The sequence below is a fragment of the Cygnus olor genome, chromosome 11 (assembly GCF_009769625.2).
Source record: "Cygnus olor isolate bCygOlo1 chromosome 11, bCygOlo1.pri.v2, whole genome shotgun sequence".
Lineage (NCBI taxonomy): Eukaryota > Metazoa > Chordata > Aves > Anseriformes > Anatidae > Cygnus > Cygnus olor.
In genome coordinates this window covers 10,999,584-11,024,749 of record NC_049179.1, presented here as the reverse complement: position 1 = coordinate 11,024,749, position 25,166 = coordinate 10,999,584, and the positions used below count along the sequence as shown (strand labels likewise).

General features: G+C 49.1%; 1 protein-coding gene across 3 annotated transcripts in view; it reads left to right on the top strand.

The window, feature by feature from the left end:
- LOC121075990 (mucosa-associated lymphoid tissue lymphoma translocation protein 1-like) overlaps positions 1 to 21,104 on the top strand; it is a 28,249-nt gene extending 7,145 nt beyond the window's left edge. For all 3 annotated transcript variants that reach the window (XM_040569844.1, XM_040569842.1, XM_040569843.1), the window contains 8 exons: positions 730 to 933; positions 5,736 to 5,913; positions 9,478 to 9,552; positions 10,158 to 10,285; positions 10,557 to 10,688; positions 10,816 to 10,967; positions 17,165 to 17,290; positions 18,813 to 21,104. In XM_040569844.1, coding sequence (XP_040425778.1) covers positions 730 to 933; positions 5,736 to 5,913; positions 9,478 to 9,552; positions 10,158 to 10,285; positions 10,557 to 10,688; positions 10,816 to 10,967; positions 17,165 to 17,290; positions 18,813 to 19,139 — 1,322 coding nt within the window. In that variant the 3' untranslated portion in view covers positions 19,140 to 21,104. The remainder of the gene's footprint in view (positions 1 to 729; positions 934 to 5,735; positions 5,914 to 9,477; positions 9,553 to 10,157; positions 10,286 to 10,556; positions 10,689 to 10,815; positions 10,968 to 17,164; positions 17,291 to 18,812) is intronic.
- The last annotated feature ends 4,062 nt before the right edge of the window (positions 21,105 to 25,166 follow it).

The following is a 25,166-nucleotide window of genomic DNA, read 5'->3' as shown; positions in this document are numbered from 1 at the left end:
CTTTTCTTGCAGAGGCCATTTCAAGCCTTTATGGCCACATCGTCACAGGCTCCATTGGCTCTGTGCTTTCTGGATCAGAGCTGTGAGGCACAGGATGAGAGTCTTTTTCCCTGCCAAGACCTGATCAGTCTCAGCCAGTGGAGTAAGATTATTCCTAATGAGTAACCCAATCTCAACCTCTACACTTGCCAAATGACTTTATGAAGTCTGGGTCACACAACGCCTTTTCCCTTCTTTGAAATACCTCCTTGGACCAGAGCAAAGCTCCTTCTCCCACAGCTGCTGAAAGCCAATCTGATTTTCCTACAGGGGAAGCTGGGGGCTGAAATGAAAGCAAGAGGCTTGGCTTTCCCTCCTTCAGGCCTGTGAGGGGAAAGGACCTCTGGCTCAGAGCTTCCCTCTCCCAGGGGCCACCAGCATGCGAAACAGTCACAGTAGGGCTGGTGCCAAATAACCTCAGTAGTGCAGATCCTCCTCCACTCCTGCGGTTTTGCTTTCCACATGGGAACTTCTCAGGTCTTTCTTTCAAAATGATGCCTTGCATGTTTTGTCAAAGCGTTCAGAAAGCTGAGTGCTTTCTGGAGGGCACTCCAGGCTCGTGACAGGGTAAGGTCTAACCTTCCTGCCTAAAAGTGAGAAAAATTTCCCCTGTCCTCACACCAACCGAAGGAAGTGAGACCTTGCCACCTGCTGTGTGCTTACAGCTTTTTCACTTGGTGTTTCTGTTAGCTACAGGCAAGATAGCACTTTTAGTGGGCAACAACCGCTACCAGCATCATCCAAACCTGATGGCTCCCGTCACAGATGTGTTTGAGCTGAGTGTTCTTCTGAAGCAGCTGGGCTTCCAGGTTGTCTCTCTTCTGGACCTGAACAAGGCTGAGATGGTGACAGCAGTCAGTCGGTTCCTGCAGCTCCTGGGAAAAGGAGTCTATGGTAAGGCATCAGTTTATGTACATGTAGCAGTGGTTGATACAAGGGAGGAGCAAAAAGATAAAATATAAAACAAAATTACCTTTTCTCTTCAGGTAAACGTTTTGTCTAGGTTACAGGCAAGCAGAACAGGTTTTTCACTGTCACATGGCTACCCTTTGGCTCAATTAGCATGGGTTTCTGCTGATGTTTTGGGGAGTCAGTGTTTCCAATTGTGAATGGGAGAGGGTGTTTTAAAATTCAGGAGATTGTTGATTGCCCCACCTGGTCCTTTGCCAGGACAGGAGCTCCTGTTGATCTGTCATGGCTACAGCTGGCCACAATTTGCTTGTTTCTCATTCCTCATGGTCCAGTTTGAGCCTCTGACAGCCTTTTTGCAGAAGCACATATTCCTAGCTGCAGATGGCTTTGGGGCTGGGCTTCAATGGGAAGTGTTCCTTAAACATAAAACCAAAGAGCAGATCTTGTGGGTCTTAAAGCAGGTGTTCAGATTTTGGTGGTGAAAGTAGCTTCCTTTAGGTTTCTAAGGGTCTTCCAGCCTGATGGGTACCCCCAAAACACCTGGCAGATGTTCGTTTGTTTTTTTCTTTGAAACCTCAGCATGAGGCACAGCCTGCTTTGGAAAGTGCTTATTGTCACCACCCTCTCAGCTGCATGGTGAACCAGGGTATTGAGACAGCAAAAGTCAACACAGGCCAACTCCAGCACTCGGTGGGAGGTTGGGAGGTTGTGCAATGGATAGGGACAAGGCCACAGATGGAAACATTGCAAAGCTACCTTGTTCCGGGAGGCACTGACTCACTCAGGGAGGCTGAGCTGGCAGGGAAAGGCATCATGCAGTTATTGCTGCTCCAGCCGTGTGTCATCTGATGACAGCGTATTCCTATGACTTCACCTGCAGCTTCCTTTTGTGGTTGCTGTCTGAAATCCCCTTGCATCTCAGGCTTTGCCTCTCCTGGGCCAGTGTCCTCCCTGGGGAGGTGCTGTGCTTTTTCCAAGTCTGTGTAAGGCACTGCCATTCCTACCTGGTATCTGTAGCACACAAGGACCAAACGGCATTTTTTTCCATGGCAATTCCCCTGTTTTCATAAGCAATGGAGAAGAAAAAGATTTGGAAATGGCAAACCTTTCATGCTGTCATGCCTTATTTAAACTTCTAGTGCTTTTCTGCATTTGTGGCCATTGATCCTTCCTGGCAAAATTGATTTTGTGCACTGGCAAGGAAAGCATTAACAGCTGAGTTACTGAACCTTGATAATCCTCAAGTGTTTGCTAGGCATAGCCTGCTTCAAATAGTAGTTTTCTTTACAGCTTTCTAAGCTGGGTGGTCTGCTCTTATTCTGAGGCAGTGAACCTTGGCACAGGCTGGTCCCAGCACTGTATTTGAGTGGAAGACTCTTGCAGTAGTTGGGTGGCATCCAGGCTTAGGGTGGGGTGTTGGGTCAGTCCGCCTGCTGATTGCCCCAGGGCTTCTCCACCTGAACTGTGCTGCATCTCGCTGTGATGCATCTTCCAGTAGTTTTTCAGCTGTTTTCTTGCGTGAGATTAAAAAAACAGGTGAAGCACAAGTCCTTTAAATTAACTTGTCTTGTTAATGCATATTTACAAGGAAGCCAACAACTCCTCCTAAACCCTATGTGCCCATTTTTCAAGGCACTAGCTCCAGGATAAACACCTAGATCTGATTGAGAAATTCAGGTTTCATGCAACTTGTACGTGCTGGATGATGGTGGTGAGGCTGCAGTTCCAGTCACAATCTAGGTAGCCTGTTAAAACTTCAAAGATCCCAGGGGTGCCCATGTGGGAACCGGTCCTGTACATCCACGTGGGTGTGTTGGATGTGCACCTGCACAGAGACATCTCAGTGCCTCCACCTGTGGGTGTTTTCTTTTTTGGAGACTCCCAAGCATGGAGCCCCCCACTTCTCCACCTTCCCTTTTCAGGGCAGACTTCCTCCTGGGAAGTCTTTCCTGACCCTCTGGAGCTGAGGTTGCCCTGTGTTGTATGGCCTGTGCCGATGAGGAGAGCTGGGCTTTGCTGTCTCTTTAATTGCTCCTACAGCAGTTGCAGGCTCTTGTTAGACCCTCCCTTCACCTCCATGTCACCATCCCACCCCATCTCTCCCTGCTTTCTTCCCAGGCCCCGGACCCCAGCATCTCAGTAGCTCCCACTGTCCTTTTTCTAGCTTCTCCACCTTCTTCTTGAACTAAAGTCCCTAAAACTGGACACAGGACCTAAGTGGGGTCTCCTTAGGGCCAAGGAGAGTGCCGAGAACTTCCCTTGCCCTGCTGGTCCTGCATGTCCTAACATAGCTCTGTTCCCAGGTGCTGGCTCGTCTTTAGCAGGGTGTCTGCTGTGACCCCAGGTCCCTATCTCCAGCGTCGCTGTTCGACCAGCGCTCAGCCCCGGACAAAGCACTGCCTGGGGTTACCTGCCTGAGTGCTGGACTTTGTGCTTTTTTGTTATTGAGCCTCATCTGAGATTTCTCCATCCCAGAACAAAACCAGGCTTCGTTGTTAGGCACAGAGGTATCGTATGTCTGGATGTTGGAGGTGATTCAAAGGCTTCTCTAATTCACTGCATGGAGGTGGTGGCTCATCTGGCTGCTTTTCCTCCAGACCTCCTCTTAGAAATGATGATTTTGAAGGCCCCAGACATCCCCTGAATAGTCTAATTATATAGTCCTCAGATAAACAAGGAATCTCCCTAGTGGTTATTTCAAGCGTCCTAAAAAGTCCTGAGTCAAAAAAATAATGTCGGAAATGCAATAAGAGCAGAAAGTTACAAGTGAAATACTAGGAATAAGCTGTCATGTGTTAATTAAGCAGCATGCTGACATTTCCTGTATTATAAGCGGTGCCTGGAGCTTCCCCTTTTTAATTTGGTACTCGGAAGCTTGTCTCTGATCAGCAGTTTTGACTCACAAGATGTGGGAAGAGCACTGAAATGTAACTCAGGGAAAACAAAACAAAACAAAAAACAAACAAATGAAAAAATACCTTTTCCCTCTCTAGGCAAAATGTTGATGTTCCTGTTCAGGAAGAGAGATTAAGTCTAGGAAAGATTTGCAGCAAAGTTGTTCAGCTGATATAAAGAACCTGTCTTTCTGTTTGAACTTAAGTCTTTGTGGTTTATATAGCACAGGGAGCATTCAACAGTGTATTCAGGGTGCAAAACAGGACCCCCAAAGTTAGGGGATTTAATGATCCCTTATGGGCTTTTCTGTAATATTTCAGGTTTTTCCAAGTGTCACTGACACTGTCAGGTAAAGGATGTCATCACCTCCATTTTATGTACAGAAATGGAGGCAGACAGACAAAAGCCAGAAGTGCTTGACTACTTTAGAGTCCAAGCCTGAAATGCCTGCATCTGATTTTTCCAGAACGCTTCCCATTTTATACTCTTTTTTGGAGTAGGCTTCTGTGGCTTTGATTTGTGAGTTATGAAAGTTTTAAACTTCTGCAAGTCAGAGCCCTCTGTCTCTGGCTGGCAATCCATAAGAAGAGGAACCCAAACCTTGTGGGCACGTGCGAAAACATCTATTTGAGTAACTTTCCATTGTACCCTGAGAATGGAAACCCCTGATGACTTTAGGCCTTCATACGATGAGATCATGCTTTCAGTCCTTCAGCTCCTGCCCCACTCATTGCATCCCTTCCAGCATCAGAGATCAAAGTGAATTTCCTGCAAACTACAGGGGTAGGAAGAGGGGAAGGAAAATAGAGGAGAGGTTACTTAATGAAGCGTGGGCTTTGGCAGGAAATCTGACTTATGAATTTCTCTTACTTTTGCCTCTTAGCTGCTTGTTCCCATTTCTGACCTCTCATTCTTCACTGTCCCTCAATTGCGGTAGTGCAACTGTTTGCGTCACCTCATGGAGCTATTTTTAGCAGATTTCAGTTCCCCAAGTTGTCTTTCAACAGCATCCCACAAGCAGTTTTATCAGTGCTGGGAAGGGGTAGACAGCCACTGCGCAGCTTCCTTTTGGGAAGCTACAGCCCACCTGGGGGTCCCTGGGCAGAAGGAGAGCCCATCCCTGAGCACGTGTGCAGGGGCTGGAGAAGCACCAGCTTTGGCTGTGTCACCTTCCTCAGTGCTGGCTTTCCAAGCTGGATGTTCCCATGTTGCTGTCTCTTGTAAAGGTAGAAACCATTATTATGTTTCATATGCTCAAGAGTAAAACTCAAAACCAAAATTCACATTGGATGTTGGACTTCCCGCCAATATCTGGATGAGTCCTGACTCCTCTCCCACCTTACTGGGCTGGTATCTGGTTTGAGATTGTTGAAGCACATGGTTCACATTATCTGGACATCTGGAGAACTCATCTCTCTCTGTCTTTCTAAATCTCATTTTTCACTGGCTCATAGTTGTATAAATACAGGCAGACTTTTGAAACCACAGGAATGTTTCCCATCACCTAAGCTGTTGATAGTCTCTCCTCCAAAACTAGGAAGCTGAGGTGTTTCTTATTTAAAAGGTTGTTAATGTGTTGTAGCACTAATGATTACAGTTTAGCTAATGTATACCCAGTGACTTTGGTGTCTCCTGAAGAACTGCTGGAAACCACAAGTACAGGAGAGCTTCTTGGGGCTACTGTCAGCTCTGCTGAAGGGAATGGATTTGAAAAAAGTTGAAACTGTGAGGTCAACATGGCTTAAGTTTTCCGTTTGTAAGTGCTACTGGTGTAAGTCTGTCCCACGCCAGCATCCCTTCAGCGCAGGAGGTGGAAGATGGCCATGGGAAGCTGGTTACAGGCCTACAGGTTTGCACCGTGACTCATCCTCTCCTCTCCTCGTTTCCAGCTATATTCTACTACGCTGGGCATGGCTATGAACATCTGGGGAGGAACTACATGGTCCCCATTGATGCTCCACAACCGTATGCCCCTGAGAACTGCATCAGCGTGCAGAGGATCCTCCAGAAGATGCAGCAGCAGCAGACGGCCCTGAACCTCATCCTGCTGGACACCTGCAGAAAATGGTAGGGTGCTCTTCCCCCTTCCTCAGTGGGACAGGCAGATTGTGGCATCTCGAGGGCTTGGGGAAACAGCTGCCAGCCTCATCCCCCCTTCAGCAATGGGCTCCTGCACAGCCACGTGAGATGTTTGTCCTGTGTTGCACTGCTGAGGCCTCTGTGAAAGGTTATCCGTCTGTGTCATAAAATCAGTAAGGCTGTCAGGTCTTGCAGGGTCTCATGGGAAGCACAGTCAGTCACGTGCTAGATGCATCAGATCCTGCCTGAGATGTGCTGGAGAGAAGGGGGATGAAAAAGCCTGACAAATACAGGCTATTCAGGCAAGTCAACTGCAGTCTGCAAAGGGCTGGCTCTAGTTTGGCATAAAGCGCTAGCTGAAACTCAGCGTAGCTATAGTACAGATTGGCCTTTTATGTCTCAGCCACCTGCACTGACCCACCCGACCAGGCAGGCTGTAGCAGTGTCCCCATGTCATCTCACTGAGTTGCCCCGCATGCTCAGCCTGGGGCCATTTAGCTCATCTCTTTCTCTTGGCTGTGTTTTTGTTAACATCTCAGTAAGAAAAGTGCAATGCAATGTGGAAAATATTTTAAGCCATGCCACTTGATTTTACTGGCCTTAAAGGCTTCTGAAGTTGTCGTGTGAAGTGGGACCAAGGCTGCTGCTGAGGTCAGGAATCAGCTTTTTTCTTCTCAGTGTAGAAAACCTATCATCCTGCCTTGGCCTGCAGATCTCCATGGTGCATCTTGTGGGCTGCAGAAAGTTACTACTTGCCCATTTCCAACAGAGGTAGTTAGGCTTAGCTAGAAGAAGGTGTGATAGTTTCATTTATTTGCGGCTCCTGAGGTGGATTTACAGGACAGGAAGGACCTGGAGGTCAAAGGCAGAAAATTCTCCCTCTTCCTTCTGTGGTCCCTGCACTGAGCAATGGAAAGACAGTAAAGATTTTGATAGTGCTGTCCCGAAAGAACCGCTAGCCCCTGGAAAGACATTAGATCTTTGACATCTTTTAGCTGCAGAGGTGGGAACACTTGCTTTGAATTGCTGGCAAGCTGGTTGCACTGGGACTTATCCTGCATTTTGCAGCTCTGAGTTGCCAACGTTGATAGAGCTTGCTGTCCCGTGATACATGCCCCAAAAGCCCCATAGCAAAGCATCCCTCTCCTCCTGCTGTCTCACTGCTACTGCCAGCACACAGCGGGAGCAGAGCGCCTTGATTCCCTGCCCCGTGCTGCTGAGAGCCCTTGCTGAGGGGCACTGCTGAATCATCAGTGCAACTCCTGCCAAATCTGAGGGCGGAGGTTAGGCCAGGAACTCACCCAAATGTCAAATGCTCCACCTGGAAAGAGCAGGGCAGTACTGCACTGGGATTTCTAACACAAACAGCGATAATCCATGAAGTGGCTTTAGAGCTGATACCTCCGTCCTTGGTGTTGCTGGCTGTTTATGTGCTCCGTGAATTCTTCCGGCGCTTTGGGAAAAGGATGCGATGTGAGATCTGCTGTGATGTTCAGGCGTGGCTATGTGGCTGTTTTTCTCTCTTCCTCCCCCAATCTCACACTTCTTTTCTACCCTTTCCCACAGCAAGCGCAGCACTTAGTGCAGAAGGTGTTATCCCTGGGCTCACAGGGGATTGCTGCAGAAGCTCTCTGCTGGGCTTGTTTTTCTTAAGAAGTCACTGCTTCAGCTCAGCAAAGCATCTGGATTTCATAAATGCATGTGTTTGTATCACTCAGTAAAACAGGGCTCACAGGGCCTCCTTTCCCAACGCCCTTTTGGTTAAACTGATGTTGTGAATTGCAGATAGCTGTTGTCTTTTGGTGGCTTGTCCAGCTGTCCGTGAAGCAGGAGGAGCTGTGTGTGTGCTAAGAGGGATCTCACGCGGAGTATCTCTTTGCCCCATATGTCGGCATCAGAAATGCCAAGGCGATGAGAAGTGCATATTCCTTTGCCAAGTGGTGGCAGATGTTCAGCTTCAGCACAGGACGAACCAGGAACAAGGAGCCTATGTGTAACCTAGTACATTTACGTGTTCGTTTTGGGTGGATGCGATTGCCTCTTCCAGGAATTCCCTGATTTATGAAGGTTTCTAGAGTGTGCTGCTTAGGACAGGAGGAGGACACTGTCTTCTGTCCGGGGTGCAGATCAGAACTGGGTTGTATGAGAAGTGCTGTATGAATGAGCCTCTACTGGGGCCTGAGGCAGGAGGAAGCGCTGCCACCTTCTCTGATGTCAGACATCTTCCTGTGTTTAGTCATGGTTTGGAAAAACTTTGTCTTCTCATGGGGCAGGGAACCATGGCCAGAACTTCTGCTGCATGCACCAGCTGCATCTGGAGCTGTGGATGCCTGCTGATGCCATCACAAAAGATTTGCATCAACTTTTGTCTGTGCAGCCTCGGGCGGATGTCCCCAGCATGTGGACAACAGGCTTATTTTGGGATGTGATGTCTCATTTCTTCTTGGACCTGGCATCCCAGATTTCTATATTCATTCAGGAGCACCTGGGAGGCAGATAAATCTCTCCATTCAGTGTTCATATTTAGAAGTGTATCTCCTTTTCAACATTTTCTCTTTTGATCATCTTTAGAAAACTTATACAAGCCAGATGAATACTGCCATTGAACATCTTCTACAGGCTGTGCCACCAGTAGTAGGTAACTCACTGGCTGCTGGCAATACAATGATCCCTTCTGCTCGCCTTAGCGTGCCAACTTCAGCCCCAGCAAGCTATGCTGGAATTGAATAACACCAAATAATGCCATCTCTGTGCCTGGCTTTTATCCCTGTGTGATTGGGAACAGCTCCAAATCACTGGTGTAGACCTCCTACCTCAGAAGCAACCAGTGCGTGTGCTCTCCAATATGTCTTGATTTGGGTGAGCTCCTAGCTAAGGCTTGCCAAGGGTGCTACCAGGACACCTATTTTGGTGGAAACCAGGACTATCACTTCAGATATAACTGATTTTGAAAATAACAGGCCTGTGCTCACCCTGGTGTCAGAACCAACACTGGGCTTCCAGCTGTACTGATCCCATCTCTCAGTGAGACCTGGCCATGTGTTAGCTTTGGTTTCTTGGGGCAGAAGGTATGTGTGTGGGCTGGAAGAGAGCTGTGGAGCACCCTAGAACCCTGAGACAGGCAGTCAAGCCATAGCCACAAGCTGTGCTTCGGTGCACACCTCCAAGTCCTTCAGAGACAGCAGTCCCTTGCACCATGGTAAGCCCATGCATTCTCTGCAGTGTGCTGCTGCTTGAATTTGTGAAAAACTAGCCTCAGAAGGGAGGAGGCACGGTTGCACCCACAGCTCTAGGCTCACTTGCAGGATAGAGAGCAGTTACCAGTGTAGATAGGTCAGAGGTGGCCCTACCTGCTCGTTTTCCCGTGATTTGGGTTCTTAGGACTCCTACCTTTAGTTTCAGTTGCTGCCCAAGTAACATGAGTATATTTGACATGGGTGTTAATATTATTGCCAACCACAGGAGGTGGATTTTGTGGAGCACACTGGCTCTCCCCTCCAGGCACACACTGTTGCTCTCAATACTGACTGGTACTTTCATCTCCTCTTACAGGTACAACTTAGAGTGTGCCCTCTCCCAGGTACAGCCGCTGGAGCCCTGGGGCAATATTGTTTATGGCTACGCCACGTAAGTGTATTTTGCTGTGCCACACTGTGACACAGGCCCAAATACTGGCAGGAGCTGGCACTGTCCCGGCTATTTTCATACCTTCATGCCTGGGGGCTTTGGAGGCTTGAGACTGCTTTTCTCATGTTTTCTCTGGCTCTTACCCTTATCTCCAGCATTTCCCATTTGAACACTTCTTCTCTTCCTCCTGACATTGCTAGTGGTAGCCTGTTTATCAGTTACAGGTTACCTGTGAAGGTGGCATCAGCTCCTGTCATCTGTCCTTCTAGACCTGAGCCTGATTCCCAAGGCATGTGTGCCATGAGCAGGTCACCAGAAGCCTCCCGAGATGAAGATGAGCATTGCTTACTGTTCTGGTGCTAGCCTTAGAGGCTGCTCAGCTGCTGTCACCCAGCTAGGCTGACAAAAGAAGTTGTGCTCTTTTCTCCTGTCCCCTTTCACTACTTTTTCCCATCCCGTGCCCTTCTCATCCTCTCTGGGGCTAACGTCAAGCACTTGGCAGTATTGCTTGAGGAGCTAACTCAGACTCAGCCAACAAACCCTGATTCACCCCCAGGACTTCCTCCCCATTGCAGAAAGGTAAAGATGAATCATTACCCTTGCAGGAGTGAAGATGCGGAAGCCTATGAGTTGCAGGATGGGGAGTTCAGCTCTGGGATCTTCATGAAATATTTGAAGAAACATATTTTGCAGGAGAAGAAGGTTACACACATGTTGGAGGATGTGTTAGAAGGTAAAGGAGTGCTTTTAACCTGAGTTAGAAACCATTCATTTCAGCAGCAGGGATGAGAAGAGAGATCAGCAGAAGCCAAGTCCCAGCAAGGGGGACAGGGAGGATGAACACCCACACTCCCCCTGCCCCCAAAATCAAGTTGCGGGCCATGCCCCATGGAAGGTTTTAGTAACCTTGCAGTGGGACCAGGATGCTAATGTAGGGTCTGAAAGGCAGGGTGGCAAGTAAGGAACCTGGAGTGACCCTTGTGCCTCTAAATTGTCTCCTCCAGACATCGGCCGGGATCCCTTGGTCACTGGGAAGCAGGTGATGGAGATCAAACACACTCTGAAGGAAGCCCGCTCCCTGACAGACCCCATCTGTCCCTTGGGAGCAGCCGTGGAGCGCTGGGGATGTGGCCACGGTGAGCTGTGCAGGGATGGAGGGAGCAGGGGGGTCGCTGTGCCCCTCAGAGGCACCTCTCTGCAGGGAGGCAGCAGTGGGATCACTGGAGGCACTGAATGCTGACCCCACTCTGCTTCCCCTTGCAGAGCCACCGAGAGAAACAGTGATGTTCCCCTGTGGGGTGCGGGCAGAGCTCCGCTTCCAACACCTTTTCTCCAATGTGATGTCTGTCTGCGCCAAGCTGCAGGACCCCCCGGCCCATGTCACTGATGCCTACCTCATGCTCCGCCAGCCCACCGTGAGTCTTGAATGGGGAGATGCTGGTCCCGTTCCCCTCGATTCCCACTGGGGCAGGAGAGGGAGAGGGGGTTATGGTGAGCCCGAGGAGTCCCAGGGGCTGGAAAAGGCTGAACCCATGTGAAACAGGATCCCCTCCACTGTTACTGCTGACACCACCTCCCTGCAAGAGCTTTGTGCTCTTTAAATGCTCCTTCCACACGTCAGTGGCTGGCAGACTGCCTGCCTTGCTCCTAATGCATTGTGAAAAGGATTTAGTGCCAGTTTCAATGCCTTTAACCAGTTACTCCTCAGACTGATTTCTGGCCTGCCTGATTAAATTATTGCATTTAATCTGATTGAGATGAAGAGCCTGTCTGTTTTCTGTGTTTGGAAGCAGGTCTGGCTTTCTGAATGATCCCGTCTTAACCCGCTGTGCTAAAATGTCTCAACGCAATGATATATTCTCATGGACTTGTTCCCTGTTGAGCTATACCAGCTTCCTCATACCCCTTCTCACACCTTTCCTAACAGACCGTGCTCACAGCGTGGTCTTTTCCAGTGGCCTCCACGCTATTGCTAAGGATTTAATTCTCTTGCTGATCCTTTTTGCTAACAATCTTCCTCATTTTTCTGTAGTCCCTTTGCTGAAGCGTAGCATGACTGTGGTGGATCTTTTGGCCCTTGCTGCTCATGGAGGGATGCTGCCCCTAAGTACGTTGTGGTCACTGATGTGGAGCAGTGCGTCCAGCGGGAGGTTTGGAGCCTGATCCTGCCCCTTACAAAACCAGATCATCATTTTCCCCTTGTGAACTCCCGAAACACACCTGAAAATTTTCTGTATGGGTGCGTGTATCCATGCCACAGCAGCACTTGTGGGAAAAGGGAGACCCATCTGCTTGCTCCTGTGTCCCAGACTAGTGCAAGAGGGATTAGGGAGACAAAAATGGGACCCAGGAACGCTGGAGTGGTAGGATCCCGTGTCCCTGTCCTGCTCCATGGCGGTGCTAGCCTACACTGACCTCCAGTGGTGTCTGCTGACATGGCAGCACATCATCACACGATTGCAGTTCATGGCACGCTAGCCATCCACAGTGAGGCCACCCACGCTCACCCTTGGGACCAGCCCAGAGATTCAGGGGTGTCTGTAGGAGAGCACCTGGCTCCTTTGGGGATCTGGGCACTCTGGCTGCATCCTTGCTTGCCAGGGACACTGAGAGGAGCCAGAGGACTGTCTGAGCCACACTGCTGAGATGCAGGAGCTGGAGGCTGAAGGCAGGCAAACGCAGGCGTGATGTGAGGTGTATGTTTTAAGCCCTGGGAAATGAGTCCAGGGAGCCGTTTGGCTGAGGAAATGGCAGTTTTTATAACATTTGCCATATTCTGACTATCAAAGTGACTTCAGCAGAGAGCCTGGGCTTGATGTAGGGCTTGTCAGAGATAATTATGATGGGCTTTTCTAGCATTGTTTCATTTTCTTTAATTGTCCAGTGGTAGTGTTCTTTCCTGTCCCTTGTCTTGCATTTTCACTGTCCTCAGAGAGAGAAGCTATTTTAGGACATAGGTGGAAATGAGTGATGCTGAGAGCTAAGGCATTCCATTTTTTTTCCTCTGTACTGTTTAAATGCCTACTCTTTTAAACTTTTATGTTGAATCTCCATGTTTTCAAGTCAAGTCACTTGATCTGGAGCTGTTTGACCTAATGGTCTCCCCATTCACCTTCTCCCCATATTATTTAGAGTATCTGAATCTCTGGGCCCACCAAAACTCTGGCCTTGCCAATTCCGGGACATCATCCTCATTAAATAATACATTCCATCATGGGGAAACATTTGTCTGTAATTATGAATGGAATATAAATATTAATTCAGAAAATCCTTTTCTCCATTTCCTGACTCCTACCCAGCCAGAAATGATAAAGGAGACTAATGGAAGGAAATACTTGCCTGTGTGCATTGTAATTAGATTGTGGAAGTCATTGGCGCAGGAGGCTACAGAGGCTGGGAATTTAGCAGAGTGCATATACTTGTGGATAACAAGTTGCTGTCGGCAGAGAAGCTCTGAGTCTCGTATGTCAAGTCTTTAATTGATCCCTTGAGACTAGGTCACTCGTTGCCCAGATGAATGTCTTGAAGGTCACCAGGCTCAAGAGCTATTTTCTGTGAGACGCAGTCCTGGAGAAATGAGAGGTCCAGCAGAGCTGGTGGGGTTTTTTTTGTTGCTGTTTTTTTTTTTTTTTTTTTTTTTCCCCTCCTGTAAGCTCAGGAATCCCAATGAGCAGGCAAAGGCAGCAGGAAGCCTGCATGGATGTGCCAGGGGCTCCTAACTGAGCTCAGACAAGACAAACAGGAATGCGAGAGGTAGAAGGAAGGGTAGATGGCACAGGAGGACTGTAGAGACATGGATTCAGGGATGGGGTTAGGAAAGCCAAAGCCTGTCTGGAATTGAATCTGGTGGCAGCAAGAAGGGCTTCTACATCAGCAAAAGAAGGGAAGTAAAATACAGGCCCCCTGCTAAATGGGGCACAGACCCTGGTGACACAGGACATGGTAAAGGACAAGGTACTCTGTACCTTCTTTGCCTCAGTACCTTTACTGTTCAGAGTGGCCTTCAGGACTCCCAGACACCAGAGGGGAACTCTGGGGCAAGGAGAACTTTCCACTGGTGGAGGAGAATCAGATCATGGAGCACTTAAAGAAACTAGGACATAAACCATGCCACGAGTGCTAAAGGAGTTGGCAGATGTCACTGCGAGGCCACTGTCAGCTCATGGTGGTCAATGGAAGTTCCTGAGGCTTGGAAGAAAGCCAGCGTCCCTCCTGTCTTTTAGAAGGGCAAGAGTAAAGATCTGGGAAGGTGATGGAGCAAATAACCCTGGAAGCCATTTCCAAACACAGTAAGGACAAGGTATACAACTGGAATCAGGCAGTGTGGACTACAGTGTGGACTACCAAGGGGAAGCCATGCCTGATAACCTGATAGCCTTTGTCAAAAGGCTTTTAACAGTCTCTCACATAACTTCCTCATAGACATGCTGAGATAATGCTGATGAGATAACAGACTAGATAAGTGGATGGTGAAGTAGATTGAAAACAGACTCAATTGCCAGGTTCAAGAGGTTGTGAGTGCCCAGCCCAGCCCGGCCCAGGGACATGCTGTGGACACCCAGCTGGGAAGCAGCCTGGTGGAGAAGGCCCTGGGGATCCAAGGTGAGCAGGAGCCAGCAGGAGGAGGGAGGGGATCCTGCCCCTCTGCTCAGCACTGGGGAGGCCACGCCAGGAGCACTGGGTCCGGTGCCGGGCTCCTCACCAGCAGAGAGCAACAGGCGTACTTCAGGGAGTCCAAGGAAGGACATGGGGAAGCTGAAGGGCCTGGAGCATCTCTGCTGTGAGGGGAGGCTGAGAGAGCTGGGGCTGCTCGGCCTGGAGAAGAGGAGGCTCAGGGGGCGCTCACCAATGTCCGTAACCACCCATGGGCAGGGTGCAGAGAGGTTGGAGCCAGGCGCTTGTCAGCGGTGCCAGTCCCAGGAGCAGAGGCACTGGGCACAAGCTGGAGCATGGGGGGCTCCATTTAAACTTCACAGAAAACTTTTCTACTCTCATACTCTCAGGGTGATTGAATATGTTTCTTCTGGAAAACCAGGGCTGTGGCATTACTTTCTGTTTTCATTAAAGACATCAGTGATGTGCCATAGCATGAGCTTATTTAATATGCAGATCCCGTAACATGGGGAGCACTGCAATGTGCTAAAGAACCAGGGTTGGATTTTAAAAAGATTTGGATAAGCTGGAGATGCAATCTGACAGCAAAGCTGTTACTTGGCAGGTGCAAGGTCCTGCGCATAGGCAGAAGCAAGCATGAGAATAAGCATGGGATGGGAAATGACTCAGTTGCTCTGGTCGGTCCACAATGATTGGTGCAACCAAAGCAGGGCAGAAAACTCTGCCAAGAGCTCCCGGGTTTGTGTGAAGTCCTCTCTGGCTCTCCTCAGTGTTGCTGAAGCTGGAGCACTGGGTCCTCGTTTGGGTCCATTTGCTCTCCCAGTCTGTGCCAGAGAGAAACAGCACATCTGATCTGGATGTTCAACGCTAAGGAATGGCTTTGTCCCGTTCAGGGAGGCTGCGTGGTTCTCCCCATCCCAGATTCCTGGTGCTCCTTGGCTTTTCATGCACCTAGATTTAACTTGCATTGGAGTATTGTATTCCTGCTAGTCACATCTGCAATATTTGCTTTTTTCTTAGGTTGAAAAAAAGGGTAGCCCAGCCGCAAGGGGCTTGAAAATGCAGAACAATAGATGTTCAGGAGAAGACTCCCGTGCATTAGAACAGATCTGAGCATCCCTGCCCTGCTAGTGTGAACCAAATTGCGATATTAATCGCCAAGGATTCACGGTGTCCACAAAGGCTGGTAATGCAATTGCAGAAGTAGGCACTTAGAAGTCATCTGATCCACAGCACATCTGTGGCTGCAAGGAGAAAGAAGGGAACATGGCCCAACCCTAGCTCCAACAGGCTGATGGATCCCAGAGGAGGCACTCTGGGACAGAGGTTGTGGATGTGGGGATGCGCTGGGGAAGGCAGGAATGCAGAAGTCAAAAACCGCTTGTGGAAACAACAGTGAGGCAGCTGTGGAGAAGGCTGGAGGAGAATGACACATCAAAGACCACGTATGGGGAGGAGAGGAGACTAGTGGTACGTGACTGAGGAGGAATTCTGGCCATGAACTGGATTATTTTTCTCTTAGTTATTAGGATGTTGTAGATATTACGAAGTCTAGCAAGGTTCAAAGATAACTTTGGCACCTTCGTAACAGTCCAGAGATGCTACTGAAAGCACAGGCACAACCTTTAACTCGAAAAGTTGGTTATTTTCCCATGGCAGGAGGCTGGCAGGGTAGGCTTACCCAAGGCAGGGCTGACTGCATGCTTGCCCTGTCCTTCCATTGCAGTGCAACGTCAGCAGCATCAGGTGAGGTGAAGCTGGCTGGGTGTGGTAGGAGCACTCTGCTCCTTTTTTGCGGTCCTCCTGCTGAAGCCCTGCATTGGTGGCTTCCAGGCTGATCTGCTTTGTCCCTCTGTTTGGTCTCCAGGTTTAGCTTAACCCGGCTGCCGAGCGCAGCACAGCAGTGGCTGAATTGAGGGAGCTTGGAGCAGATACCTGATGCGATGAGCCAAAGAAGGAGAGGGCAGGAGAGGGCAGCGTTCATTTGCAGAAGGTGCTCTGCATTGCAGTCTGTCTTCTGTTTCAGACTCAGTTCATGCTGGCTGAAGGAACCATGATGAGGCTCCCTGAGCAGGAGAGCTGTTGCATCCTCCTATGAGCTGTCCCCTCCCTTTGTTGGCACAGCCATCCCCCTTTTTGCAACTCCATTTGCTGCCCTGATCTCTCCTAAACACCCTCCAGTTTCTCTTTATCTTTCCAGTAATGAGTAGCCAAGTGCAGAGATGGGATTTGGCTTTGCTTTGTCCAGAGATAAATGCTGTTTCTTCAGCCTGCCTCTGGTCGACCTGCTGGATCAGCAACGGACAGATGACGGACTGTTTACTCCTGTTCTGCCAGCCTTGCAGGCAAAGGTGACTCTGATGCCTGTAGATCCCAGCCAGCACTTGGGATCCAACATTTTAGCTTCCACCCCCAGTATTCTGGCCAGAAACAAATTGCTTTGGGCTTTTGCAGGCAGCGGTTCAGGGGAGGCTCCAAGAGATGATGGTTTCTGAAGAGGATCTCATAGAGAGGGAGCTGTTCTAGAAAAGTTTGAGTAACTAGGCAAGAATTGACAGTTCTGTAGATGGCAGGGGCTAGCTCAGCACCCAGCACAGCTGAGAGCTTCCTCCAGATCTGCCGTCAGAAAACTCCTTCCTCCCTCCTCGACACACCCCTTACACTACAGGTGGTTGTGATACGGGCTGGTGCTGCTATCTATACTGCTGAAAATCCCATTACACCACAGATTTCCTGTTGCTGCCCTCAGGGGATGTTTGGCTAGGTTTTCCCGTTGATATACACGAGGCAAGTGTGTAAAATCTCTGTATTTCTGCTGTTTGCACTCTGTAGTACTTCCATTAGGGTACGCAGCATTGCCACTAGCCCAGGTGGCAAGGGCACAGGCCAGCCCCGGTCCCTGCTGTGTAGAGAAGCAGCATGTTTGATGGGCAGTTGTTCCTCCAGGCCTAAGCTGACACTGAAATTTCCTTACGTTTCCTTTGTCTTTCTGACCCAGGAGGTGGATGATGTGGCCAACCTGGAGGAGAGCCGCCCGGACCAAGTGGAATCTCTGCTCGCATCTGTTTGCAAGCAGGAGGAGCAGGACTGCATCTTCCAGCTCTGTGGACTACAGAAAATTCAGGTAGAGGGCTGCCATGTGCAAATCTCTGCTGTTCCCTTTCCCCCTCACACAACTGGTACTCCCCATCCCCACTGACCATGCATCTCTTGGCTCCATGCGGAAAGTGGCCAGCATCTGGGCTGAGACCCTCCTGTGTTGCAGTCTAATGCCCATATTGATGTTAGAGGAGCTTGTTGGTCTCCAGGGCACAAAAGCTGACTTCTTTCTCTTGGTTTATCCTGTCCTTCTGTGCTGTCTGGCCAGAGAGGCTGTTCCTTGCCTGTAGCAACCTCGCAGAGGTCAGGACTAGCCCAAATGTTCTGGATGAAGGATCTCTCTCTAAGCGTTGTGCTTGCCTGAGAGATGGGCACATAGGCTGGCCAGGAGCTTGAGCAGCAGGAGAGTTTATCCCCTGCTGTCAGTGATACTACCAAACCTGAGCCAAACTGTGCCTCTTTGGCACACTTCAAAAGACTCTCAAACTATTTAAAGACCATGAGAAGGCAGAATTGCTAGTTGCCTGCCTTGTCTCTTCCAACAGATTCTGTCTTTGCAAATAGCAGCATGCACCTGGTTTCTCCCTTATTTTTTTCTCCCTCTATCACCCAGCCAGTGGATCTTGCCAGGTGCTTATCTGCTCTGCTCCATGCAGGCTCACCCTGAACATTGCTCTCGAGCTGCTGTGTGGATCTGCCTATAGCGAGCTCCATTTGCTGAGTACAGTACGTGTCTTGGCATATGGCAGCTCTTTCAGCCCTTGATTGTTCCTGGAGCTCTTTTCTTGAACCCTTCCCAAGCTGTTAAATGCAGATATGAGAGCTGGACCCTGTGTTGCCTGCCAGGCACACAGGAAAAATCTCCTTGCTGCATGATACATTTCCCTGCTTTGTACAGCCAGGCATCTCAGGCACAGCCCCACGCTAGGGTTTCACGTTCAGGGATTTGGCTGCCATGAATCTGCTATTTTCTGATTTTTTTTTTTTTTTTTTCACCCTATTTTATAGAGATCTAAAGTAGTGCTAGACTGCAAATGGATCCCTGCAGAGCATTGCTGTTTTAAACTCTCATTTTTCACTTTGTGATGTGTGTTTTATATAAGTGATTCATATCCCTGCCCTTGCATGCCTCCCTCTGTGTGTGCAGTGCTGTACTGTGGCCAGGACGGACATCATGACCAGGACAGATGTCATGGCCTTCCTTGTGTGGGTGCAGTTTGCCTGGGTGCAGTCCCTGTCCCCTCCTGCTCCCCTGCACCAGCGCCCTGGGGTGACGCCCTCTTGCACTGATAAGGTCTTAAGTGAGGCGGCCTGATCTCAGGAGAAGTCCTGAAATCCAGAAATCATGGCTCAGGCCCTCGAATGCCACAAGTGTATGTAACAGCTCATCTTCTGTGGCAGCAGCATTGCTCCAGCACACCACAGCATGGGGCTGTGAGCCTGCAGAACAGCCAGCAGAGTCCGTCAGGATTTTTGACTGAGCAAAAAAGCTCTGTTTCAAGTCTTGGTCTCCGATTCACCTTGTGTCCTTTGCTCTCCCCTTCTAGGTGGATGTGGTCCTGCAGTTGGATTTGCATTACACCCAGCTGAGCACAAAGAAAAGGACTTGTGAAAGCCTTCAGAAAATCCTCCCAAAATCTCTGCTGGGGCAGTTTTTCAGCCAGAGGAACTATGCCCAGCCAAAGTACCAGAACACTCCCGCCTGGGCAGACCCGAAGGGGCAGCAGGCATCCTTGAGGACAGGTGCTGGCCACAGCTTGCCCAGCAGCAACCCCTCCAACTCCAGCAGCGAGCCGGAGGAGAATGACGAGAGCAGCCTGAGCGAGCTGTGCTCGGCACTGCTGCGGGCTGGCCCCGGGCAGGACCATCCGTGACCCTGCAGGCTGGCATGTGCAGCTGAGGGGTGGCTGCCTTGTAGAGGCAGCAGTTATTCAAGTGCTGAACATGGCAGAATTTATCTGCTTCCTAGCCTCAGCGATCACCCTGTCCAAATGAGGCCAAGGCTGCTTTTTTGGAAAGGCTTCTCCCATCTGGTCCTGAAGCCTGCTAGAAACGACCCCTGTCCCACATGAGGCTGTAGGCATCACCAAGGAGTCACTGTCACATCTGGCGGAGGGCCCGGCCACCCGACAAGTCATAATATTGCCAGACAGAACCCAACAGTGCTCACAGTCAAGGGCACGGGATGGTGTTTTCTGCGAATCAGAGTTTGCGAAGCAAGTGCCTGAAAGCAAGCGTTGCAGCATTAATTGTGTTGAGAAACCCACAAACACTACAGTCCTGCACTACAGCAGAGGCACCATCTCAAAGCCCACAACTGCTGTTACTGCTTGTGCCAAGGACACAAGGAATGACCAAGGGACCCAGATAAAACTGTGTGAATGTGTAAGCTTTCCCCTGGGGTTGCACTGGGGGTTTCCTTCCTTGCAAGTCCTGCTTGTGTCCAAGCAGGTTTTAAATTATGTGTTTATATATTTCTACAGAATGTATTTATACTTGAGGCAAGAAGAGTGCTTGCTAGGAAAAGGAGGCTCAGATGTCCTGTCGGGTGCATGTTTACAGTGGAGGCTGGTTTTCCATCAGTAGTAGCCCCTGGGCAGGTAAATTTCTGCATGCCCCTTGTAGCATGTTACATTGGGGCATAAAAGGGTGTTAAATTCTGCGTGGTCCTGAGTTCCTCTCAGATGCAGAATCTCTACATGTGGGAGATGGAAAAGACCAGGATGGAGGAGGAAGAACCTCAAAAATAGTTATTACTGCAACTGTTTTTTTTTGTTTGTTTGTTTGTTTTGTTTTGTTTTGTAAGTGCCTGTCTCAGTGTGCATGCACTGTGGGCAGCCTGAAGCACTACTTTCTGTGGAGAACCAGCCGTCCAGGGAGGAACACAGGTGAGGAGGCCCAGCCTGAGTGGTTGCAGTCTCCTCCCTGCCTGCTTCTCTAATTTTTCTTTAATAAGGGCCTGGGAGGACAATCAAAAAGCACACGGAGGCCAGTGACCCCAGTGAGGTGTGGGTTCTCCATCCCTGGAGACAGTCCACTCCAGACTGGAGAAGGTGCTGGTGAACTGATGGAAGTTGGCCTTGCTTGGAGCAGGGAGCTCTACCAGAGAGCTCCAGACAACCCTTCTGGCAATTGTGATCCTGTGGCAGAAGGAATTCGGAGCTCAAAGACTTCTTGAGAAGTCAGGGATGGTGGGGTGAGATGGGGAGAGTGCCTGAGCTCTCTCTGCTGTCTTGTTCTAAAAGAGGGGTGGGGAGAACATTTTCTGAGTTTTGGTTCTTCTTCGGCCGTGAAGATAACAGCATATCAGTGTACAGTGGGGACTGCTTATTGCAGCATGGAAAAATATGAAATGCTTCTTCCAGATAAACCATCCTACAAATGCTGGAAGCCTGTCCAAAGAGAACAGAGGAGGCTTTTATTCTCCTCACAGTGAGTAGAGCCAAGGGAAAGAAGAGAGGCCCCATCTGGCTGAAGTCTAGAAAGTCTTCTAGGAAAAAAAGTAAAGCTCAAAAAAAAATAAATTACAGGATGAAGTTTAAATAAGATGGACTGATAGAGAAACTAAACCAGAAAATAATAAACTAACTGAGGGGAGAACCAAAGATTAAATCAACACCAGCAGAAATTTAAGACAGGTCAGTGGGAATTGCTATGGAGCCATTTAGGAGGAGTACAGTACTCAAAAGGAGGGATTATACACACCCTTCTATACCGGTGGGGCAAAGTGTGTCTCTGGCTCGTGTAATTATGGCAGATGTCATCTCATGTGAATGTTAATCTCATTCAAAGCAAGGCTGTTTATTTTTTCTAAATAAAACACTTGCTGTTTTTGAATGCATAGTTTCATGTGGCTCTAAGTTAATGGTCTTTGTTTTTCCCTCTAAGTGCCAGGGTGTGATGTGTGATTTAATCTTGCCCTAATGCTTTTTATGCTTTGAACTGTGTCTTCTAGGATTTTATGCATGAGGACTGCTTCCTTTAGGTAACTGTATACTGAAGTGTGGATTTAGCAAGTGGATCAAATGCCATTAGATAGGATGAAATAATGTCAGATGAAATGTAGAGATAAAATAATGTCAGCATTCATCGTGAATTACTTGCCTTTGTAAAGGGTGGCCCTCAGGTGGCAGAGCCAGGCTTAGCAGGCCTCCTGTCCTGGTGCCAACTGTAGGACGGGGACTTGTCTCTCTCAGCAACTCTCCTGCTGCTTCCAGGAGACCCTGGAGCCAAGCCCAGCCCTACCACCATGTTTCCACGTGCCTCAGTTGACAGTGTGTTACTGCAAGCACTTGCAAAGCTGAATTGCAGAGGTGGAGTTTGCATCCTGGACCTCTGACTATGACAGCCTGCTCCCCTGCCTCCAGTTGTGTCAGCGATCAGCCTCTGCAACTGGAAGATCCTTCCCATCTGCCCATTTTTGTCTACAATGTGAGCTGAACATTATTAGCCTGTTCTTCAGTCTTGCCAGCACTCTGCATTCACCCTCGAGGAGGTCCTGCATCTGCTTCACCCAGAGGTCAGGGTCATCCCCAGCCACCTTGATGGTCACTCCCATGCAGGCCTGGATTCATTGTAGGAAAAGGTGAAGCTGTTTCTGTATTCCTACCATAGCGTACCCTACCGTACACATGAAATGCTGTGGTGGGATAAATGTTTAGTGCCAGTAAGTTTTCCCTTCAATCTGTGGTTCCGTCAGCGTCGTCCTCTGCTTATCCTGATCCTGGCCCAGCACCGACCCTGCGGCCTGTGGCCATTCCTCTTACTGCATCCCTTTCTCACCTGACAGCACGTATCCCACCCATCTTTCTGTGTCATTTCAGGTTATCCCTGCATCCCCATCAGTTTTGAGTATATTTCCATGCCTGTTTGTACATTTTCTGAAGTAGTTGGTGATACCTCCAAGCTTAGAGACCTGGAAATTTGATGCTATCCCACTGCATTTCTTTACAAGGTCAAAGCTTGGGCAGATCCTATGGCTGAGCAGTACGGGTGGGCTCACCTGTCTATCTAATTCACGCTACCTTTACTGAGAAAACCACTCCATGACTTAGTCTGTTTCTCCGAGGATTACGAGACCCACTGAAGGCTGGACTCCTTCATTAGCTGCACAGCTACAGGCAAGGTGGGACCCCAAATCAGCTCCAATTACATTCCCGCTCTGCCTCCATGCCTCCATATAACCATGGCCACCACCCTCTGCCTGGGGCTGATCCTTGGCCAGTTCATGCCCAGGGGCTAAGAACAACAACTTGAGCGTAGCATTTTGAAGCATTTAAGTAGGTAATAAAGCTGCCTTCCCTTTGCCAAAGTCTGCTACGCTTTCTTTAACAAGCGAACTGAAGCTTTAAACAGTCATTAAACTCTGATGAAAATAGCACCATCTAAATGTTCAGTAATTTGGGGGTTAATTTTCACTTTTTTTCCTCTCTCTTCATACAAATGTGTTGAAGGGAAGGACCTTGCTCAACAGCCTGATGTGCTCATCCTGTGCTACACGGTTTGTCTGGGATCAGTTCTCAGGTTTTTTTCTGCTGATGTTTGGCAGTTCCTGACAAAACAAGGCAGATGCACCCAAATAGAGTGAGAAAACAAGGCAGTAAAAAGCAGGGAAATGCCATTTTGTCTGTTTTATTTAGTTGCTGGAAAATCACTGGCCTAGCACGCAGTTGAGAATTGTGTTTTGTGTGGGCTGGCATATATACCCGAACCTGGCGTGCTTCCATAGGCAGCAGATTCTTCAAGGTTTGGTCTCAGCTGGCTTTTTTGTGAATGAAGCAATGAAAGGGTAGATTTGTCCCAGATCAGCCACTCTCCAGACTCAGCCAGGGAGCTAAGTGTAAGGCAGCTCTCTCTGCACCTGAAGAACTGATCATGCCTGTAAACTCCCAAGTTAGGGATAAGAAGAGAGCAGAAGCAATGGGTTCGTGTCTCAGGATAGGGACACCAGCTATTCTTGTCTGGTGGCACGAGCTGCTGCTGCCATGTGTTGGCAATGGGAGCTGCCTCTGAAAGAGCTGCATCTGATCACCAGCTCTCTTCATCCAGATGAACATATCATGCCCGGTAGCTTTGGGCCTTCCATATCAGCAGCTCTACGGAGCGTGTCCCCATGCCAAACAGATCTTCCTGGCACCTTTGGGTAGCTGAGACATCAGCACGCCACACCACCGGGGCATTGGTGCCACGTACCCAAGAAGCAGCGTGGAGGTGGGGCAGAACGTGGGTTGTTTCTGGGTTAGAACAGCCCCTCACTGGCTGCTAATCCTGTCTGGATTCATCCCCGTTTGCTCTGGGTAAGAGCTGTTTCCTACTGGACTCATCAAAACTGCACAGGAGAGAGCCTGGGATCCACTGATGCCTGCCTGTGAACATTCCCATCCTCTGTAGTGCATAGGCAGGTTCTTCTCATTCTTATATATCAACAGTGCGCAACAGAGGGACAAAAATGCCTCCACCAGCTCCTGGGTCACCTCTCAGCACAGTCACCTTAGTGGGACCAGAAACGAAAAGCTCACATCCCAGCTGTGTTCACCTGGAGTTGAGTTCTGCAGCCTATCCAGTAAGAAACAGTGATACTTAGGTGACTGCTTATAACTTCAACAGCCCAGCTGACCAAGATGATTTGCAAGCTGTGCTATGACTTGGGTAGGACACAGAAAAATGACCAGCATGCTGTCAGCATAAAGTGAAAATAATAAGCATACCTTATAGAGTGGTAAATATTGTGCAAATGAGACTGATGGATCACAGGACCATAGAACATCCCACGTTGGAAGGGACCCCCCCTGGGATCATCCAGTCCAACTCCTGGTTCCACACCGGATCACCCAATAATCAAACCACATTTTTGAGAGCATTGAAAGTTGCATGGACTTACCAAAGTGGCTTCAACACAGGGGGAAATGTATCCTTCGTGCAGAGCAGCTGCTCGTTGTTTGCTTTCCCAGGGTGATGCTGCCAATGTGCAGGTCTGGGTGGTGGCAGGGCACCAAGGGAGCAGCCCAGAGCAGCTCCTGGGAGCTGAGGGAAAGCCCTAGACGGGGTCACAAAATGTCTGCCATGCAGCAGTGTGTCAGCACACCCGGGGCACTGGCTAAAGCATAATGACACCTCAAGAGCTGTTTCTAGGGAGAGAAATATCTATATGGAGGAATGTTGAGCTGTTTCACTTACCTGCTCATTTATCTCCCACCATAGACACTGTTAACTGTTGCTTATAGCTTTCAAACTGTTGAGCTGAAATTTTCTGTGTCATGGGCCAACCTCGGGCTGTTTTCTGCCCTTTCCCACTGTTCTGCAACCTTGAGAATTTTCTTTCTTTTACTCCAGCCTCCTGCTATGCAGGCAACCCAGTCGGTCCGGGCCTTGACAGCACCTTATGGAAAGGATGCATGTAGTGTAGTAGAACATATGGAAGAACGTATTGACGAACTGCAAGACTTGAGAATGCCTGGTTAGTCCTCTTTCCCTAGTTTTTGGAAGTAGCTCCTCATGTAGCCAGGAAGGATCCTGAAGGCATTAGCTAGGAATGCCTTCCCAGGGAAAGGAGTTTTCAAAAGAACAGTATATCATTTTCTTTAGTGGTGACAGTCCCTTTCTTGTAGACAAGGATTGAATAAGATAATGACTTGATCTTATAGAGGAACTTCTCTATTTCTAAAGCACTGTCATAGTTCGTGAGCTGAGGCTCACTTCTGAAATATGAGGCAGTGGCAGTCGACTTCCTATAGGCACAGCAGGACCATACACAAGATGGTAATCAAAGACAGCGGACTCAGGACTAGCAGGGAGCTCTTGAATCGTTGAATTCGGGTGGTACGCTCAAAGGCAACATGTCCCAGATGGCCTTTAATTGTCATGCCTTGCACATGCTGACACCCACGGCTGTGTTCTCCTCT